At 43.6% G+C, this 21,359-nt stretch overlaps 1 protein-coding gene across 7 annotated transcripts in view; it reads left to right on the forward strand.

Moving 5' to 3' along the window:
• Positions 1 to 21,359, forward strand: part of hdac4 (histone deacetylase 4) — a 246,272-nt gene that overhangs the window by 214,080 nt on the left and 10,833 nt on the right. For all 7 annotated transcript variants that reach the window (XM_064975777.1, XM_064975780.1, XM_064975779.1 and 4 more), the window contains 2 exons: positions 7,963 to 8,081; positions 18,624 to 18,757. In XM_064975777.1, coding sequence (XP_064831849.1) covers positions 7,963 to 8,081; positions 18,624 to 18,757 — 253 coding nt within the window. The remainder of the gene's footprint in view (positions 1 to 7,962; positions 8,082 to 18,623; positions 18,758 to 21,359) is intronic.

Raw genomic sequence — 21,359 nt, forward strand, 5'->3', positions numbered from 1 at the left:
TTCCACCCCTGTGCTTCACGGTTGGGATGGTGTTCTTCGGCTTGCAAGCCTCCCCCTTTTTCCTTCAAACATAACGATGGTCAACATGGCCAAACAGTTCAAAACTACAATCTTTGTCCCCATGTGCAGTTGCATACTTTAGTCTGGCTTTTTTATGGCAGTTTTGGAGCTTCCTTGCTGAGCAGCCTTTCAGGTTATGTCGATATAGGACTCATTTTACTGTGGATATAGATACTTTTGTACCTGTTTCCTCCAGCATCTTCACAAGGTCCTTTGCTGTTGTTCTGTGATTGAATTGCACTTTTCGCACCAAAGTACGTTCATCTCTAGGAGACAGAACGCGTCTCCTTCCTGAGCGGTATGACGGCTACGTGGTCCCATGGTGTTTATACTTGCGTACTATTGTTTGTACAGATGAATGTGGTACCTTCAGGAATTTGGGAATTGCTCCCAAGGATGAACCAGACTTGTGGAGGTCTACAAATTTTTTTCTGAGGTCTTAGCTGATTTCTTTCGCTTTTCCCATGATGTCAAGCAAAGAGGCACTGAGTTTGAAGGTAGACCTTGAAATACATCCACAGGTACACTGAAACTCAAATGACTCAAATGATGTCAATTAGCCTATCAGAAGATTCTAAAGCCATGACATAATTTCCTGGAATTTTCCAAGCTGTTTAAAGGAACAGTCAACTTAGTGTATGTAAACTTCTGACCCACTGGAATTGTGACCCACTGAAACAGTGAATTATAACTGAAATAATCTGCCTGCAAACAATTATTGGAACAATTACTTGTGTCATACACAAAGTAGATGTCCTAACCAACTTACCAAAACAAGAGTTTGTTAACAAGAAATTTGTGGAGTGGTTTAAAAACTAGTTTTAATGACTGAGACCTAAGTGTATGTAAACTTCCGACTTCCAACGGTAACCCTGCTCCTCACCTAACCCCAAACTGGCCCTCTCACATCCAAGGCAGATGGAGCACGTGCTGTACAAGCCACAATATCATATATGCCATATGGATTTACATAGCATTTGAGATGTGGAACATGATACATATTAGGGTGCATATGTACCTACGACATTTATTAGACAGTATATGCAACACGTGAAAAACCCTCAAGCGCTGTGTCCCTACCGTCTGCATCACCTGTAGCCCATCTTCAGATAGTGTCTCTTTTGTTGTTGTAGAGCCATTTAAAGCAAGGCAAAATGTTATGCGTTGCTCAAATCTATCCTTTGTTGTTGTTTCTCAACCAAGCAAGAAGAGTAGCTCCCCCTTAAATGTATAGAAGCCAGTGTCACCCAACACCAGTCTTTCTGGTCAAGGAATTGGGAAACTACAGCGTACTGGTGCCAAAATGTCTTCCGTCCTACCCGTGATGGCTCAGTGTAAAGTGGATCTTTTGGAAGCTACATTTGGAAACTTCTTAAGATTCTGACAATGAATTGTTAGTAACCATCCTGCCCCCTAATGTTGATGCTGCAAGTGATAGAACTGCAAGACCAACTGTTTGGAAAGGGTTAGACAGCTTGTTTGTTGATACTCTGTGACACTGTAGTAGTTCAGGCCAGAAAACCGTATTTTGTCGCTCCTCACGCTGTTGTCATGCCTCATGTATCTTGGCATCCATTGGCTGTTTTTCTCTATAGCAATATATCCAATGGTTAATTTGATCCTGCTGGAACAGGATCCGGCACCTCTCAGTTTTGGACTGTTTCATTCCGGAACCTATTTGTCAGGATCTGATACCTCTCGCAGCATGATTTTTTTTTCTCACTGCTTTTAAATGTAGTCTAATAAAAGCCTTTAGAGTTAATTTGAGTTGCCTCTTTGTTAATTCCCCTTCCCCACAACAACAAAAAACGTAATTTGAAAAGGTAGATTTTCAGCCACGGCAGATATTCTAAAAGTTGATTCGGTTATATAGTCCTCGAGCAATGACCTGACAGGCTGACAGCGAGTAAAGTTCATGACCTTTATGAGATACTGTAAGTGATTGATACAACCTTAACTTTACTTCCTAGCTTCACCTCAACCTCTGACAGGCTAGGTGGAAATTCCACCATATTGCTTACACCTATCCAAACCCATGAGATCTACACAAGTAGATGGGGAGAGAGGGCAATTGATTTGATATGTTTTCTTTGGCAATGTCAATTCTTACACATTCCATGTCAATAAATATTCTTGAATTGAACTAAGAGAAGGCATACGTGGGTCTTCCCCTTATGTCACTCAGCTGGCCCCTGGCGCTTTTCAATTCCACAGTGCGGAAGTGAGAGTCTCTCCTCGGCCTCTCTGATTAACAGAACCCAGAGGAATAAGGCCAGCATAGCCCAACAGTCCATATATCCGCTCTCCCTCTGTCTCTTTCTGTCTTTCTCTCTCTCTCTCTCTCTCTCTCAAGCACAGGCACACACAGACACATACACACTTACTCTCTCTCACACATGCACACACACACACAAACCATACACACACACACGCACACATCCTCCCCATCTCACTCCTTATTTTGTCTCTTGTTTTGTAAGCAGCATATTCTCTCCTTTCTTCTCTCTCTTGTTCTCTCTCTCTCTCTCTCTCTCTCTCTCTGTGTAAGAGGATGCCTGCCTCGCGGGCGTCATCTTCTAATTCCTTCACAGCCAGTGCCACGTTGCATTTGCAGGGGATCAAGCCAGACTCCAGAAAGAGAGAAAAAAAGATAAGAAAATGGTCCCTAATGAAAACCAGAAGCACCGTCTCTTTCTCCCTCTCGCTCCCTCTCTCACCATGAACTTGGAAACAGAGAGGAGAATTGAGCTTAATTCAAACCAGCTCTCCGCAACGCCAGATGACAAGGCTTTGAAGTGTGTGTGTGTCTGTCTGTGTATGTGTTTTCTACCCTGTCTCTTTGCCTGCTCTCCCATGCTTTTTTGTGAACGGTCGGAAAAGCCTTTGAGCCTAACATGTAGGCATGGCTAGCGTTAACCCTTTGTTGGTTAGTAGGTTTGGGAGGTATTGTATCCGGGGGGGGGTCTATTTTACTACCCTAGCCGGTCTTGGCGTGCCCCTCCTGGGTGGATTAGGCCGGACAGTGAGGATGGATCTCTTTTCGGGTGCCTGGCAGTTGACGGTTCTACTTCTAGGCTCCCGCAATCGGTCTCAGTCCATCGCAGGGGGAATCTGTACATGAGGTATTGCTAATTAGCGATTGTAAACTGAAGTCATGTGTGTCCAGTCATGCTATATCCTCTTCCTCCTCATTTGCTGTTGAGCAGTCCACATGAAAACACACACACACAGGGGATGAAAAGGAGGAGTGGAAGATGGAGAGTATTCCTAGAGAGGGAGGTTTCCCTGTTTCTTGTCAATGCCACTGAGGGAAAAGCTGCCTCCATTCTGAAAGAGGTATGTGTGCGCTCGCTCGTGTTTGAGTGTTAGTGCGTCTGCATATCTTATCACTCAGCGCAATGAGAGAATGGATGCCATTTTGAGAACTTGGGTGAACTATTTGTGAACAAAGTACCCTACACAAAGACTCAATCCCCCAAAAAGTGTTAATCTACGGCAGCACTCTGACCAAATCTCCCACCTCCGTCTAGTCTATTCTCTCCCAAACTCTAAGCACACAACCTCACTGGGAAAAAGGTAAAGAAAACAGTGCAGATGAAAGAGAGAGAGAGAGAGACGTGGCTCATCTCGTCTTTTCAAATCCAATAGCTACAGGAATGCCCCAGTAAAGATCAGAGGAGAAGGAATAGCAGACTCCAGAGCCACCTCTATGGGAAAGTTGACGTGTTGGGCGACCACCTGCGGAACTGATCTTCGGGGTTTCGGTGGGTTCGGGGAGCTTTATAGGTCGAGCGCATTGAGTAGTCATAGAGGTGGCGGTGTTATCTTCACAGAAATGCTAGAGAGGATGAATTACAAATGAAATCAAATTGTATTTGTCACATGCGGCGAATACGGCAGGTGTAGACCTTACCGTGAAAGGCTTACTACAAGCCCTTAACCAACCATGCAATAGAGTTAATAAAATATTTATAAAAAATCTATTAAATCAAAAAGTAACACAAGGAATTTACATAACAATTGCGAGGCTATATACAGGGGGTACTGGTAGCGAGTCAATGTGCGGGTGGGTGTGTCTACGTGGCACCTATACGTGTGTTTGTGTGAGAGAGAGAGAGTCTGGGTGTGTGTGTTGGTGTGTGATGAGGATATTATAGTGGGTCAGGGGGATTTATGTTAGGCCTGACTGTCTCAGGAGAAAGAGGTGTTCAACCCTGAGGTTTAGCAGGTCCTCCCAAGCATGCTCCCCCACAGTGTCGGGATACACACACACTCTCTCACAGCAATACAAAGACACACATGCACACAATCCAACCAAGGTCCATGCATTGAGGAACTAAATGTCCAACAGGTAATACAGAAACATGTTGTAAGCACTTTTTATTCAACTTTATTTTTATTTAAAGGCACAATGGGGTAGCAGGGTAGCCTAGTGGTTAGAGCGTTAGACTAGTAACCGAAAGGTTGCAAGTTCAAATCCCCGAGCTGACACCGAAAGGTTGCAAGTTCAAATCCCCGAGCTGACAAGGTACAAATCTGTCATTCTGTCCCTGAACAGGCAGTTAACCCACTGTTCCTAGGCCATCATTGAAAATAAGAATTTGTTCTTAACTGACTTGCCTAGTTAAATTAAATGTGTAGAAATCACTCTGCATTACCTAGTTGCCAAAATTCTGAAATGTTCCCCTAATTTCAGTTTGCTACAAAACAAGCAATGTAAAGTATAGAAAATCATTGTACCATCTAAACTGAAGGTAAAAAGACGCAAAAACAAAATGTAGAAATAGAACGGATCTACCACTTATCTGACTTTCAATGAGAAGAACGGATGTATACAGTACCTCACATTTTTATGTGAATTTGGTTAAAAGGCACACAAAGCTACATATTGCGCCTTTAATCTGAACAAACACATTCGGTGCGACTGTGTGCCATGGCAGAGCAGAACAGTATAAATTTTCCCTCGACATCGAAGCACACCTCAGCGACGACACTTTACAGGCAGGAACTAGCTGATGGAGGCAGGAAGGTTTTTGGATCCCACCCTACAAACCCAGGATGTCCCGTAGCTAAGACGGCGTCGTAAATCTTGTTAAAACTCGTTATCCGCTAGCCTTATTAACCAAGCCTTTTTCATCTACCACATAGATATCCACTGATTCACTCCATAGCAGGCCTATAAAAAAAAAACTTGTTTCCACTCACACTGGCTCTCTAATGGATCACTGTGGCTTTCCCAAGGTTGTCGTCTGTTTTAGAGAGGGGTTGTGGGGGGGTTGATGATGCGTGCAGTTTTTGATTGAGGCTTGACGTGTGTGTGTGTGTGTGTGTGTGTGTGTGTGTGTGTGTGTGTGTGTGTGTGTGTGTGTGTGTGTGTGTGTGTGTGTGTGTGTGTGTGTGTGTGTGTGTGCGCTTTAAAGCAGCTGAACAAATACTTACATAACAGTACTGCTTTCTCGTTGCATCTCTTTAGATGTATTTCTACCACCAAGGTATGCTTCCATTCTCTACTCATCCTCTCATTTGGTCTCATTCATTATATCCTTCACCTCCTCACTCTGTCACTTTTTATTTATTTGACCTTTATTTAACTAGGCAAGTCAGTTAAGAACAAATTCTTATCTATAATGATGGCCTACCCCGGCCAAAACCTAAGCCAGACGATGCTGGGCCAATTGTGCTCTGCACTATGGGACTCCCAATCACAGATATTTGTGATACAGCCTGGAATCGAACCAGGGTCTGAGATGCAGTGCCTTAGACCGCTGCGCCCTCAGGAGCTCTTACTCATTCTCTTCACCCAAGTGCCAGAGGCATGCTGACACAGTCAGTGACGCACACTCTCCTCTGTGTATCTCAGCTGTCTGAGGTACGGAGCCTCCTAAAAATACCTCCTCTCCCTCTTGGGTGAAGGCCGCCACTGCAGACAGCTGTGTGTGTGTGTGTGTGTGTGGGGGGGGGGGGCGTGGTTTGCTCAGTGGAGGCCTATAATTGTGGCGGCGATAGCGGAATGGAAGGAAAGCGGGCTCAGGAGCTTTGGGCATGCTACCCGCTCACCCGCCACGCCCGCAGCCAGGAGACAAGCGCCATGTTCTTGAGGTCAGCAAAGTAGAGGGTTACTACAACACGGCCCTGAGCCACCTCTCAGTCACACCAAAACCCTGCCTACCCAAATACTGCCGGCCCCAAAAAGCAGGCAGTGTACAGCTACACTGGAAGAGCTATTCATGCTGTCAATCAGATGTCCCACAGCGAATAAACAGTATGATTACAAACGTCTACACAATGCTGTCACTGTCGCAGACAACTTCACAACACTGACACATCACAGGCAGATTCCTTTTGCAACTTCACCTACACAATATTGACAGCCTATCTGTAAAAGGAACAGCTATGCGACGCTGTTTCAGCTATACAACCACAGCACAAAAGAGAAATTTGCCTTAACCAAATTGTATTTCTACACATGGAAAGAGCATGTTTAACAACAGTCGTGATACGGGGGAAAGGATTGATCACTTTCTATGCGTCACCCGTGTATAACGCATTATGAGCGCAATTACATGCACAATGCACGTGTACATGTGGTTCAGTGAAAAGCTTGATGAGTACGACCAAAACACTGAATTCACTATCTATCTATTTTCCTTCCATCAGCTGTGGGAGAGAGGGTGGATTCTAAGGTCTCACTCCGCACACCCACAGAGCCATAAACACAGACCAACAACGTGTCGTCCCCTCAGAACTACAGTATCATTGTGTATTCAATTCCTCCTATTCACTTTTACTGGAGCTGTGAGGGGAACGGCACCGCAGTACCTCCAGGCTCTGATCAGGCCGTACACCCAAACAAGGGCACTGCGTTCATCCACCTCTGGCCTGCTCGCCTCCCTACCACTGAGGAAGTACAGTTCCCGCTCAGCCCAGTCAAAACTGTTCGCTGCTCTGGCCCCCCAATGGTGGAACAAACTCCCTCACGACGCCAGGACAGCGGAGTCAATCACCACCTTCCGGAGACACCTGAAACCCCACCTCTTCAAGGAATACCTAGGATAGGATAAAGTAATCCTTCTCACCCCCCCCCTTAAATGATTTAGATGCACTATTGTAAAGTGGCTGTTCCACTGGATGTCAGAAGGTGAATTCACCAATTTGTAAGTCGCTCTGGATAAGAGCGTCTGCTAAATGACTTAAATGTAATGTAAATGTACTGCTCCCCTGACGTGTGACCTGAGTTCTTCCTTTCTCTCACTGTGTCGTTCGGGGGGTTTCTATGGCTCAGTTTTTTGGAGCTTGTGGTTCTCAAAACCAGATATGTGGCTTGATTCCTGTATAGGAGGTTATGTACTGTTATGTGTTGTTCACTGACTGTTTGGATGAAAGTGGCTGCTAAATGAGCAGGTACATTACACTGTAAGTGGTTCATTGGCTATATTTAAGTAATGTAGCAGACTCTCTTATCCAATCAACTTAGAGGAACAATTAGTGCCTTGCTCGAGGGCACAGCAACATACTTTTTTTCACCTTGTTGGCTCAAAGATTCGAACCAGCAAGCTTTCAGTTACTTGCCCAATGCTCTGGATTCACCAGAGTCAGTCAATGTTATGGAATGAGCAAGTGTCCTTAATGTTTTGTACGCTCAGTGTATGTGATCGTATACAAATGTAAGCAAGGTTTGAAACGGTCTGTTGCAGTCTACAAATGACTTGTAATTATGTTCTGGCCTCCTGACAATCCACACAAGAAAAGATTGGCACGGGGCTGAATCTAGTTGATGATCCTTGCTCTAGGTGGTGTCTCTCAATACGTATGTTTAGGTGAGTCACAACAGGGGATGGTGGCATTAACGGGCTCATTCTCGCTCTCTTTCCCACTCCCTTTTTTTTCTCTCTCCCTTCACAGGACGGTGGTGATGCCCATCGCCAATGAGTTTTCTCCTGACGTGGTTCTGGTGTCTTCAGGATTCGATGCTGTGGACGGCCACGCATCACCCCTGGGAGGGTACAAGCTAACAGCCAAATGTAAGTGACTTCCTTCCTTTCCCCTCTTTTTCTCTCCACCAATCCACTGCTTATGAATGAAACGTATCCAGCCATGATGCTGCCCTACCATAAACAAATGGCCTTTTTCAATACATTCAAAATACATCCTTATTTTTTTCCTTCATTGAGGTAATTACTGATCTGACCAGGTTGGATTACTGAAAGCAATACAGTGGAAACGTACCTTCACTTTTACAATCACTTACAGATCAGTGAGCAAGGAGACTGTATTTTTTAGTATTGGCCCAGTTACCTCTCCTAACCAGCATTCCTTCTGCCTATCAGTCTAAAGGCAGCACTCAGATATGTTCTAAAGATCATATCGCCCTTAAAAGAAAGGCTGCATTGATGTGGTGTTTCAGCCCATGCTGAGTGGTAAATGGTAAACAGAGTTAAGCAGAAACACTAGTTCTGGCCATGAGGAGGGAGTGTCTTGCAACCACACTTTAAAAAAACTCAGACTTATAAAACATTGTGGCTGGCCAGCATGCGTATGTGCTGTTCTGACAGATGACAGTTTAAATCAGTTTAAATCAGATTCCTCTTGCTGGGCTGATCTGAGAGGGCCTGCTACTTTTGCGGTGTGTAGCAGTGTGCTACTTCTAGGCTAGCTATTAGCATTGCTGTGGCTGATGCTAGTGAGTTCAATGGACCACTCTGCGGTGTGCACTAGTATTATATTTTCATCAACCACACTTAGTCTTTGTCTCACAAAAGCAAATCACACATAACCCTTTCATTTTAAGAAATGCATTTTATTTATAAAATGCCCAAAGAAATGTATAAATAGTATAGAAAAAACAAGGAAATAATTCAAATAAAGGAAAGAAGATAATTGCAATGATCATCACTGGTCACCAGTAGGGCTTATACTCACAAAGCATCTCAGAGTAAGAGTGCTCCCTGCCAAAATAATATTTTCCCGTAAATTACATAACTGATCCTAGATCAGCATATACATAATGGATGGACTTTTCTCCCTGACACGTATGCCATGGTTGGCCTGAGTTTGAAGATATAATCAGGAAATAGGTGTTTTCTCCATCTCCTTAGCTATCATACTCTAATTTCACTGATTTCAAAACTCAGTCCTCCAGAAATTGGAGAGCAACACTTATGAATTTCTTCTACACAATATATATATTTTTAAACATGTTAGACAGGATTACCTACACATACCTACCAGCTCAAAAAGACTATATGGTGTGCTATATGGCAGACCAATCTGAACTCATCTCTCGGCATGTCCAGCCCACTCATTATTTCAGCAAATCATGGCTAGTGGGAAGGTTGCTGACTTTTTCTGTGGCCAAACCAACTCGGCTCGTAATTTAACAATTGTATTTGTATTTGCAGATGGCATACAAGTTTGTTATTAAGGCACATGAAAATAAACATTTTCCAGAAGTAATTTCTGACCCCCCAAAAAAAAGCATTTTGTTTAAAAAAAATGTTTGTTCAAATGGCTCTACTGTGAAGTAGTGACCCGAGACATACCCCTGGGTTCCTGAAACAAGTCACAAATGGGTATGGCATGTCATACTCTTTTTGGCCAGACAGCATCAGATACATTGGCTACATATAGTAAGACAGAGGGGCGCTGTTTTGCTCGCTCTGATAATTTCTCTGGTGAGATGAGAAATAGATAGATAGAAGAAGGGGAGGGGTATGTGGAGAAGATATGGTGCTTCTCTCTCCAGAATGCGCTCAGCTGTGTCCCACCAATTATTGCGCATTCACTGTTTAATTGTGTGAATAGTTTGCCCTTTAATTGTTTATTTTTTCTCAATATATCACCAGTAATAAATGTACCATTATTTCCCGTAATTTGGTTACATGCATTTCTGTTAATGCATGTATTATTTACATAAATATCCCGTTTTCTTTCTCGGAATGGAAACGTTGTTTGTAGCATTCACAACTTGCGACACTTGTGAGAAACAATTTGGGGTTTAATTCATAACCCTAATTTACGAGTTTTGTACATTTGTTTCATTGTGTTTTGTTTGTAGTGCTCCATGTGAGCAATTTGCCAGAAGATACCTCCCTTACCGTTAACGCTTGTTTACACTGAGCTGCACTGGGGTCCGAACATGGTTAGATTAAGACACCATGGAGCCGGCATTAGACATGCCTGCTCCATGACATTATGCCAATGTACTCCAAATTGAACCTTTATCCACACTGCTCCATTTAGAAGATTGAAATATTGCTAGTTTTCCCAGAAAACTGCCCTTTTCGTCTTCATGCTAGCTTGCAGTAGCCAACGCAGCCATTTTGGAATGTCAGCCAATCAGCTCCTTTGTTGTTCAACGTGACTTGCCATTCCATAATGGCTGCTGTGGCTACTGCTAGCTAGCATGAGGATGAAAAGAACAGTTTCCCAGAAAAACAAATAGTCGTTCAATCCTCTCGGTGTAACAGTTGGGATAATGGGACAATTCGGTGTACAACGCATTTCTCATCCCTGGATTGAGGTATGTTTCCGAACCATATTACGCGCTGGCTCCACGGTGTCTTAATCTACACAGGAATGCTGTCCGACCCTAGTGCAGCTGTAAGCAAGCAGGTCGAATCTGATGTCTAGTGATCAATGAACATGTGTCAGGTTTCTCGGGTCCTGATAATGTTGAGGGAGTACGCGCGACTGAACACACACAGACGTACCTGGCGTGCTCCTTGCAAATGTAGGAAAGTGCTTAATTCTGATTGTCTTAACTCACCACGTCCACCACTGCCGGAGCGGCAGGTAGCCTAGTGGTTAGAGCGTTGGACTAGTAACCAGGTGTTTGCAAGATCAAACCCCTGAGCTGACAAGGTAAAAATCTGTTGTTCTGCCCCAGAACAAGGCAGTTAACCCACTGTTCCTAGGCAGTCATTGAAAATAAGAATTTGTTCTTAACTGACTTGCCTAGTTAAATAAAGGTAATTTTAAAAAAAAAACTACTTTTTTTAAACTAAGCTGAGCTCCTCAGTTGTTTTTTCTTCACCTCACACAGTAAGTCAACAAAGTCTGTTTTTTTTAAACATCCATTGCGAATGATAATAGTTCCTCACAGTATTTGGCAAATCTTTCCAACCGTCTCCTGTCCTCGATAATCACCAAGCCACAGTGTGAAAGAGAAAACTATACTGATCTGATGATCCCATACAAAGTGGGGGGGGGGAAGTATTTAGTCAGCCACTAATTGTGCAGCCACCACTTAAAAAGATGAGAGAGGCCTGTAATTTTCATCATAGGTACACTTCAACTATGACAGACAAAATGAGAGAGAAAAAATCCAGAAAATCACATTGTAGGATTTTTAATGAATTTATTTGCAAATTATGGTGGAAAATAAGTATTTGGTCACCTACAAAACAAGCCAGATTTCTGGCTCTCACAGACCAGTAACTTCTTCTTTAAGAGGCTCCTCTGCCCTCCACTCGTTACCTGTGTTAATGGCACCTGTTTGAACTTGTTATCAGTATAAAAGACACCTGTCCACAACCTCAAACAGTCACACACCAAACTCCACTATGGCCAAGACCAAAGAGCTGTCAAAGGACACCAGAAACAAAATTGTAGACCTGCACCAGGCTGGGAAGACGGAATCTGCAATAGGTAAGCAGCTTGGTTTGAAGAAATCAACTGTGGGAGCAATTATTAGGAAATGGAAGACATACAAGACCACTGATAATCTCCCTCGATCTGGTGCTCCACGCAAGATCTCACCCCGTGGGGTCAAAATGATCACAAGAACGGAGAGCAAGAATCCCAGAACCACACGGGGGGACCTAGTGAATGACCTGCAGAGAGCTGGGACCAAAGTAACAAAGCCTACCATCAGTAATACACTACGCCGCCAGGGACTCAAATCATGCAGTGCCAGACGTGTCCCCCTGCTTAAGCCAGTACATGTCCAGGCCCGTCTAAAGTTTGCTAGAGAGCATTTGGATGATCCAGAAGAAGATTGGGAGAATGTCATATGGTCAGATGAAACCAAAATATAACTTGTCGTGTTTGGAGGACAAAGAATGCTGAGTTGCATCCAAAGGACACCATACCTACTGTGAAGCATGGGGGTGGAAACATCATGCTTTGGGGCTGTTTTTCTGCAAAGGGACCAGGACGACTGATCCGTGTAGATCCGTGTAAAGGAAAGAATGAATGGGGCCATGTATCGTTAGATTTTGCGTGAAAATCTCCTTCCACCAGCAAGTTCATTGAAGATGAAACGTGGCTGGGTCTTTCAGCATGACAATGATCCCAAATACACTGCCCGGGCAACGAAGGAGTGGCTTCGTAAGAAGCATTTCAAGGTCCTGGAGTGGCCTAGCCAGTCTCCAGATCTCAACCCCATAGAAAATCTTTGGAGGGAGTTGAAAGTCCGTGTTGCCCAGCAACAGCCTCAAAACATCACTGCTCTAGACGAGATCTGCATGGAGGAATGGGCCAGAATACCAGCAACAGTGTGTGAAAACCTTGTAAAGACTTACAGAAAACGTTTGACCTCTGTCATTGCCAACAAAGGGTATATAACAAAGTATTGAGATAAACTTTTGTTATTGACCAAATACTTATTTTCCACCATCATTTGCAAATAAATTCATTAAAAATCCTACAATGTGATTTTCTGGATTTTCTTTTCTCATTTTGTCTGTCATAGTTGACGTGTACCTATTGTGAAAATTACAGGCCTCTCTCATCTTTTTAAGTGGGAGAACTTGCACAATTGGTGGCTGACTAAATACTTTTTTGCCCCACTGTATCAAGTGGAAATGTCATAAAATACCTAAAACACTTTTCCCTGCAAAAACAGCTGTCTGTTCAGAGCTCACTGGCACAGGAATCTCTGAGGACCCGGAATAGGCTGGTTGATATAATTTGCAAGTTCGCTAGGACAGTTTTATGCTGGACCCAGTTGATTGATTTGATACATCACCAGCGATAGCTCACGGATAGAAAGGGAGGCAGACAGTCGGAGTAGAGAGATGAATGCGATTGAAAGAACCTGCATTTTCATCAAGATATTTTCTATTTTATTTGTCAGCTTTAGGCCTATGTATTTTACTTAGTTGACGGAAGTTGGCCTATAAGCTATCTTTGTCACGCCTTGGTCTTAGTATTTTGTGTTTTAGTTAATTTGTTGATTAGGCCAGGGTGTGACACGGGTTTATTGTTTGTTGTAATTCATAGTGGGGTTTTTTAGTTATTGGGATTGTGGCTGATTAGCGGTGTGTGTTGCATAGGTTTGGCTGCCTGAGGCGGTTCTCAATCTGAGTCAGGTGATTCTCGTTGTCTCTGATTGGGAACCGTATTTAGGTAGCCTGGGTTTCACTTTGTATTTCGTGGGTGATTGTTCCTGTCTCTGTGTTAGTGTTCACCAGACAGGCTGTATAGGTTTTTCACGTTCCGTTTGTTGTTTTTGTTATTTCATGTATCGTCATTTGTCTATTAAAAAACATGAGTAACCAACACGCTGCATTTCGGTCCGACTCTCTTTCGACAAACGAAGAACGCCGTAACAATATTTGAGTTCCATGCGTTGATTTCTTTAGCCGCCAATGGATCACGGTGTATCAATGTGTCCATATGGTAGAGGGTGTTGCTCTCGCATTAGTTGAATTTGAACTTTTAGATTTTTATCATTTTAATTGAGATTTGCATGATTGACCACGTGACAATGATTTTGAGAAACAAAATAATGATTATTGAAATTAAACTGTTCCACAAAAATACACATTTGAAAAATCATAACTGGCGCGCAGATCGGTAGAAATGGTAGGATAAATTATAAGCATCCCCAAACTTGAAACTCACACACCACCTATGTCTTTACTACAGTATAACACTGTTACAATCCTACCACACCAAACATGTATTAAAGGAAGGGGAAGGTGATGAGCATTTCTGGTTGGTCATCCTGTGGGTCTCTCCCTCCTTCCTCTCTTCTCCTACGGTCATCTCACTGCTAGACTGTCGCTTTTGTTCCTTCAATTTCTTTTGACTCGCCACTAGGGCTGTGGCTGTCATCATTTTGTCATCTGCTCACTGTCATGCAAATGACAGCTGGTCTCACGGTAATTGACTATTAATTAACGTAAACACGTTTAGCATCTCCAGGCCTGATACATTTCAAAAAGTATAATAAATCAGTTTACTGGGTGTACTAAACGTTAGGAACACCTACCTAATATTGAGTTTCACCCCCTTTTGCCCTCAGCCTCGATTAATCAGGGAATGGACTCTACAAGGTGTCGAACGCTTTCCACAGGGATGCTGGCCCATGTGGACTCCAATGCTTCCCACAGTTGTGTCAAGTTGGCTGGGTATCCTTTGGATGGTGGACAATTCTTGATACACACAGGAAACTGTTGAGCGTGAAAAACCCAGCAGCGTTGCAGTTCTTGACAGAAACCGATGTGCCTGGCACCTACTACCATACCCCGTTCAAAGGCACTTAAATACTTTGTCTTGCCCATTCTCCCTCTGAATGGCGTACACAAACAATCCATGTCTCAATTGTCTCAAGGCTTAAAAATATATACAGTGCCTTGCGAAAGTATTCGGCCCCCTTGAACTTTGCGACCTTTTGCCACATTTCAGGCTTCAAACAAAAAGATATAAAACTGTATTTTTTTGTGAAGAATCAACAACAAGTGGGACACAATCATGAAGTGGAACGACATTTATTGGATATTTCAAACTTTTTTAACAAATCAAAAACTGAAAAATTGGGCGTGCAAAATTATTCATGATCGTGTCCCACTTGTTGTTGATTCTTCACAAAAAAATACAGTTTTATATCTTTATGTTTGAAGCCTGAAATGTGGCAAAAGGTCGCAAAGTTCAAGGGGGCCGAATACTTTCGCAAGGCACTGTATATTTTTAAATCATTCCCTTCATCTACACTGATTGAAGTGGATTTAACAGGCAACATCAATAAGGGGTCATATATTTCACCTGGATTCACCTGGTCAGTCTGTCATGGAAATAGCAGGACTTTCTAATGTTTTGTACACTCAGTGTACACCATCACAATAAATCCATTATCTAGTTCATTTAGCAGACAATATATGCTTATAAATCCTGTGCATTATTTTATATTGTATGATTTTATAGTATGAAGAATATCATTGAACTTAGCTGAATAAAATATTAAGGATATTTTAAGGACATTCCCGAGCGAGTGCGCAAATGAAATGGCTATGCCGAGTGTAAAAGTGATCATTTGAAACAGGTCTTATATGCTAGATATAGAGTTTTTTGGCAACTTTAGTTGTGAATGATACAAGCCTTAGAATGTCTTAGACATCAAAACATATATGGGCTGCATGATGCAACTATTGGTGATTTTGAAAAAGTCAACAGCAAAACTTGCGCTCTGTTCCTTGCTTTAGGCCCGCACAGACTGTTCTCTCATCTAGTTATAATATTCTCACCCATCGGACTGTTCTCAATTTAATATTGTCTTTACTAATATGTGAAATTATTTTAGATTTAGAATGGGTCATAGGAGGAGATTACCGTCACGTGGAATTTGACTGTGGTCGTGACTGCCGGTGTGACGGTAATACAGTCACCACAACAGCCCTACCCGACAACCTCCCCACTTTATTGTCGACTGTCTCTTTTCATCTCTCTCTTCTTCACGGCAGTCGTTTCCTTGTCCTTTTTCTGTTTCCCTTGGTCGGTTTCGATACTCCTTATTGACGCTTTCTGTACAATCTTGAATAGTTTAGGAGACCTTTTGCATCCCCCATTCTCTGTTGTCTTTTGGGGGTTTTACACTAGTTTCAGACTCTTTAAATCCTTCTCTTAGAAGTAGTTTGGACAAGGAGTGGCTGCAATGTACACAGTGTCGGTTGCATTCACTCCGGGCCCATAGATTACTTCCATGGTACGACAAATATTTTTACAGTATGAAAATAGGGCGAACTACCCCTTTTAACGCGCTCACTCTCCTCACTGTATGTAGATTCTTTATCGTTCTCAGTTTCCCCAAAATTCTTGAGGTCTTCTTTCTTTTCCTCACCCCCCCCCCCCTTTCCCGTTCCACTTGTGGATACTTCTCTCACCATCCAGATCATTGCCATCTGCATAATGACTTATATTTCAAATTCCATTTATTTTCTCTCCCTCCATTTCTTTATTTTTACTGTTTTCTACATTGTAGAATAATAGTGAAGACAACAAAACTATGAAATAACACATATTGAATGATGTAGTAACCAAAAAAGTGTTAAACAAATAAAAAATGTTATATTTTAGATTCTTCAAAGATGCCACCCTTTGCCTTGATGACAGCTTTGCACACACTTTTGCATTCTCTCAACCAGCTTCACCTGGAATGCTTTCACAACGGTCTTGAAGGAGTTCCCACATATGCTGAGGACTTGTTGGATGCTTTTCCTTCACTCTGCGGTCCTACTCATCCCAAACCATGTCAATTGGTTTGAGGCAAGGTCATCTGATGCAGCACTCCATCGCTCTCCTTCTTGGTCAAATGGCCATTACACAGCCTGGAGGTTTTTTGGAAAAAAAACTGACCCTTGGCTAGTTTTGAAAAACAAATGATAGTTCCCCACTAAGCACTAAGCAGTTGGGATGGGGTATCGCTGCAGAATGCTCTGGTAACCATGCTGCTTAAGTGTGCCCTTTGAATTCTAAATAAATCACAGACAGTGTCACCAGCAAAGCACAATCACACCTGCTCCTCCATGATTCACGGTGTGAACCACACATGCAGAGATCATCCGTTCACCTACTCTGTGTCTCACAAAGACACTTTGGAACCAAAAATCTAAAATTTGTACTTTCCTCCAGTCTAATGTCCATTGCTCATGTTTATTGGCCCAAGCAAGTCTCTTCTTCTTATTGGTGTCCTTTAGTTGTGGTTTCTTTGCAGCAATTCAACCATGTAGGCCAGATTCACAGTCTCCTCTGAACAGTTTATGTTGAGATGTGTCTGTTACTGGAACTCTGTGAAGCATTTATTTGGCCTGTAATTTCTGAGGCTGATAACTCTAATGAACGTATCCTCTGCAGCAGAGGCAACTCTGGGTCTTCCTTTCCTGTGGCGGGGCTCATGAGAGCCAGTTTCATCATAGCGCTTGATGGTTTTTGCGACTGCACTTGAAGAAACTTTCAAAGTTCTTAACATTTTCCAGATTGACTTAAAGTAATGATGGACTGTCGTTTCTCTTTGCTTATTTGAGCTGTTCTTGCCATAATATGGACTTGGTCTTTTACCAAATAGGGCCATCTTCTGTATAACCCTACCTTGTCACAAATTGATTGTCTCAAATGCATTAAGAAGGAAAGAATTTCCACAAATGTACTTTTAAAAAGGCACACATGTTAATTGAAATGCATTCCAGGTGACTACCTCATGAAGCTGATTGAGAGACTGCCAAAAGTGTGTGAAGCTGTCATCAAGGCAAAGAGTGGCTACTTTGAAGAATCTCAAATTTAAAAATGATTTTGATTTGTTTAACACTTTTTGGGTTACTACATGGTTCCATATGTGTCATTTCATAGTTCTGATTTCTTCCTTATTATTCTACAATGTATAAAATAGTTTTTAAAAATAAAGTAAAACCCTTGAATGAGTAGATGTGTCCAAACTTTTGAGTGGTAAAGTATATCATTGTTGAGAGAAACAACACCAGACACATCAGGTAGGCCTACAGATCATATGGGAAATCTATATTCCATTACATGACAAGCACTTGCTGCCTCATTTTAAGACCTCATTCTCGCACTTTGTTCAGGTTCGTTAATCCCAAATTAACATTTACCTGAGCCACTCCCAGAATCTATCGAATATGTACTTTGGTTACGCCTAGTTATATCCTTGCCATGATGGACACATCAGCATTGCCTATCAACACTATTGTGATGGTAATCCGCCAGTAACACCACAACCAGTCCTACTTTACCTCACATCTCCTAGCATTAATAACCATGGCACTCTTTGGTGACACACAAGCACACACCCCCGCATGCGATCAGATCCAACTGTAATGCCCTGTTCATGCCACAGAGCAGGAAACCTCTTACCCTCCCCTCATGTTCACAAAGCTACAGGATCAAGTTGGTTTGAAAGCATCTGTCTTTGGCCCGTGTAGAGCAGCACCGTGAGCGTGCCAGCAAAGCGCTTTCCCTAAAACCATTTCTGAGATCTCAGTCTAGAGCTGGGGCTTACAGAGAGGGGGGGGGTCTGAGGAGGCGTAGGGGGGGGGGGGGGGGTTGAGGGTGCTATGGCGGAATGCACCCCCAGAAGAACAAACATTGGTGGCCCGAGCCAAAACACTAAGCCACATTTATTAAGATGAAATCTGTCTCGTGTTATGCATTTATCCCCCAGTAAATCTGTGGTACCTTCTCTTTCTAAAACCTAAAAGAGAAAATATGATGCAATACCCTTTTCTCCCTCCTCCCCTTACTCTCTGTCTGCATTTTTTTGATCGGCGTCCAAGCGCCAGAGTTGCCATAGACAAACTCTAACCCCCACCACTGGCATTTCCTGTCCCCAGGTTTCGGCTACCTGACCAGGCAGCTGATGGGGCTGGCCGGGGGACGCCTGGTACTGGCCCTGGAGGGGGGCCATGACCTCACTGCCATCTGCGATGCCTCTGAAGCCTGCGTCTCTGCTTTGCTAGGAATCGAGGTAAGACTGAGAATGAGGGAGGGGTTTCTATAATTGTTGTCAATAATTTGCCACTGCACCTGTTTGGGGAGACTGTCTCTACACATTTAGTCCAATCAGAGGCTCAGCCAGAGGTGTGATGCATAAAGGGCCTTGGCCCAATGTTTCTGCCAAGGGAGAGAGGTGGAGAGAAAGAGAGACCCTGGAACAGTGAGTTGACAGAGAGAGATGGAGAGGTGGAGAGAAAGAGAGAGTCTGGAACAGTGAGTTGACAGAGAGCTGGAGAGGTGGAGAGAAAGAGAGAGCCTGGAACAGTGAGTTGACAGAGAGAGATGGAGAGGTGGAGAGACAGAGAGAGTCTGGAACAGTTAGTTGACACAGAGAGATGGAGAGGGGGAGAGAAAGAGAGCGTCTGGAACAGTGAGTTGACAGAGAGATAAAGAGGGGAAGAGAAAGAGAGAGTCTGGAACAGTGAGTTGACAGAGAGATGGAGAGGGGAAGAAAAAGAGAGAGTGTGGAACAGTGAGTTGACAGAGAGAGGTGGAGAAAAAGAGAGAGTCTGGAACAGTGAGTTGACAGAGAGAGATGGAGAGGGGAAGAGAAAGAGAGAGTCTGGAACAGTGAGTTGAGAGATGGAGGGACCCTGTTTTTTATTCTGCATCCTCTCTCTTTCTCTCCATCCCTTATTAATCTATTGTTTCTCTCTCTCTGTCCCCAACGCCCAATGTGGGAGGATCCCATGGCCAGTGGCCAGGGAGAAGGGAGGAAGTAACAAGCTTTAAGTTGTACAATCTGAGGTTAATTGTGGGAGTGTGTAGGCTGGGCCTGGAGCTGAACAAACTCTCTGACTGCGTCCCAAATGGCACCCTATTTCGTATGTAATGCACGATAGGAACCATGGCGTCCTTTATAAATAATGAATAATCGCACTTGAAATAAACTGACGTATTAAAAGACAATAAATTGGCTAGTGCTGACCCTTGGCTAGTGCTGACCCTTGGCTAGTGCTGACCCTTGGCTAGTGCTGACCCTTGCCTAGTACACACAGATGAAGTGCTGATGTAATGTCTAAAACCGAGGGGGAGCAGTGGTCAGAGGCTGAAATAGAGCCTCTGATAAAAGTGAATTTCCAGGCCCCTGAGTCCTGCGTTTGTATAAACTTAATTTATTTTGAGCAAGTGACCGCCTCTATGTGTTGCTGCAGACCGACCCAGGCCACAAACACACACCCTCTGCGTGTTTTCTGTTTTTGGGACATAGGTGGTGTCCCAAACAGCACCCTGTTCCCTATATAGTGCACTACTTTTAACGTGGGCTCTTTAGTGCACTGTGTAGGGAATAGGGTGCCTTTTGGGACACAGACAAGGAGATAACCTGCTGAAGCCGTTAGCCAGTTTGCCCAGTGCGACTTTAAAACCTCCATTAACAAGGTGTGTGGGGCTATATCTCGTAATGTACTGCCTCTTATTAAACACCAATACATTCACCCACACCTCACTCGAATAGTGCACCAAAGAGTGGTATGTACTCTAAATGTTTTGTTATTGTTGTAAACCTCATGCTTACATGATTAAAAGTCAAGTAAACAGTACCTTTTGGCATTTCGGTTTACTTTATAAGCTCAACAGAATGGGTAGCAAATTTGGAGGCACCGCTGGGATTTCTTTTCATGTGCGCACCGGCTAATTGTCCACATTTCTGGAGTAATGAGTGAGAGACATTGGAAGAGTAGCTAGCTGGCTAAACGTGAAGATAAGGATGCACATGTATAATGAATAGTCATGCTCACTGTTAGTATTGCCCAAGATGCTGGTGAAGTTGAGTATAGATAGAGGATACGGCTAGGAAGAGATAACGAGGTCAGGTTATACTAGACTGGCTGATAAGAGGCCTTGGTGCCTGTGTTATTCCAGTCCTCCCTCCAGACAAGGCAGTAAATAAGCTCTTGGAACCATAAAAGACCGGATGGCTCCACTCCAATGTGGATCTTGGGCCCGATGCAAAACAAACAGAACAATAACGCTGGATCACGCTAATAAAACGTGGTCACTGCTACCAGCCGCCCCCGGACAAAGAGAAAGCAGCGACCAACAGGCGACCGCGCCCCAAACGGGTTGCAGCTTCGATTCAGAGTGACCGGGACATGCTGGGCGCGTATGAGAGGCCGAGTGAAACATGGTCAAATGCGGTCAAACTGTTCTGAACCCACCAAAGAAACCTCAATGCCTGAAGGGGAATTTAAGCTCCACAGTGGACCAACGTCAACATGTCAGAAGAACTAGAATCTTAACAGCTCTGAGCTGGATCGCCAAAGTTCCTTCAATTTACCACTGAGGGTTATGGCTTGGTTTAATATATGGAGCCATGAAGGAGGGTAGAGAAAGGGGGGAAGAAGAGGAACAAGGGAAGGCTACTCCTGAAAGGATTGGGGCTAAGAAGGTTTCAGGTTTCAGTAGCCAGGAGAGAAGGCTGTTTTGGGGGTCGATGGGTGAGCAAGGCGGGGAGTCTGGAAGTCGAAAAAGAGGCACCAGCCCTGGCCCCATAGGGCTCCCTTCTCGCCCTTCTCTCCGGGACCCCGTCACCAGCCCACATCTGAAAGCTCTTACCCTCACACCTCTCACGA

Source organism: Oncorhynchus masou, chromosome 10 (genome assembly GCF_036934945.1).
Source record: "Oncorhynchus masou masou isolate Uvic2021 chromosome 10, UVic_Omas_1.1, whole genome shotgun sequence".
NCBI lineage: Eukaryota > Metazoa > Chordata > Actinopteri > Salmoniformes > Salmonidae > Oncorhynchus > Oncorhynchus masou.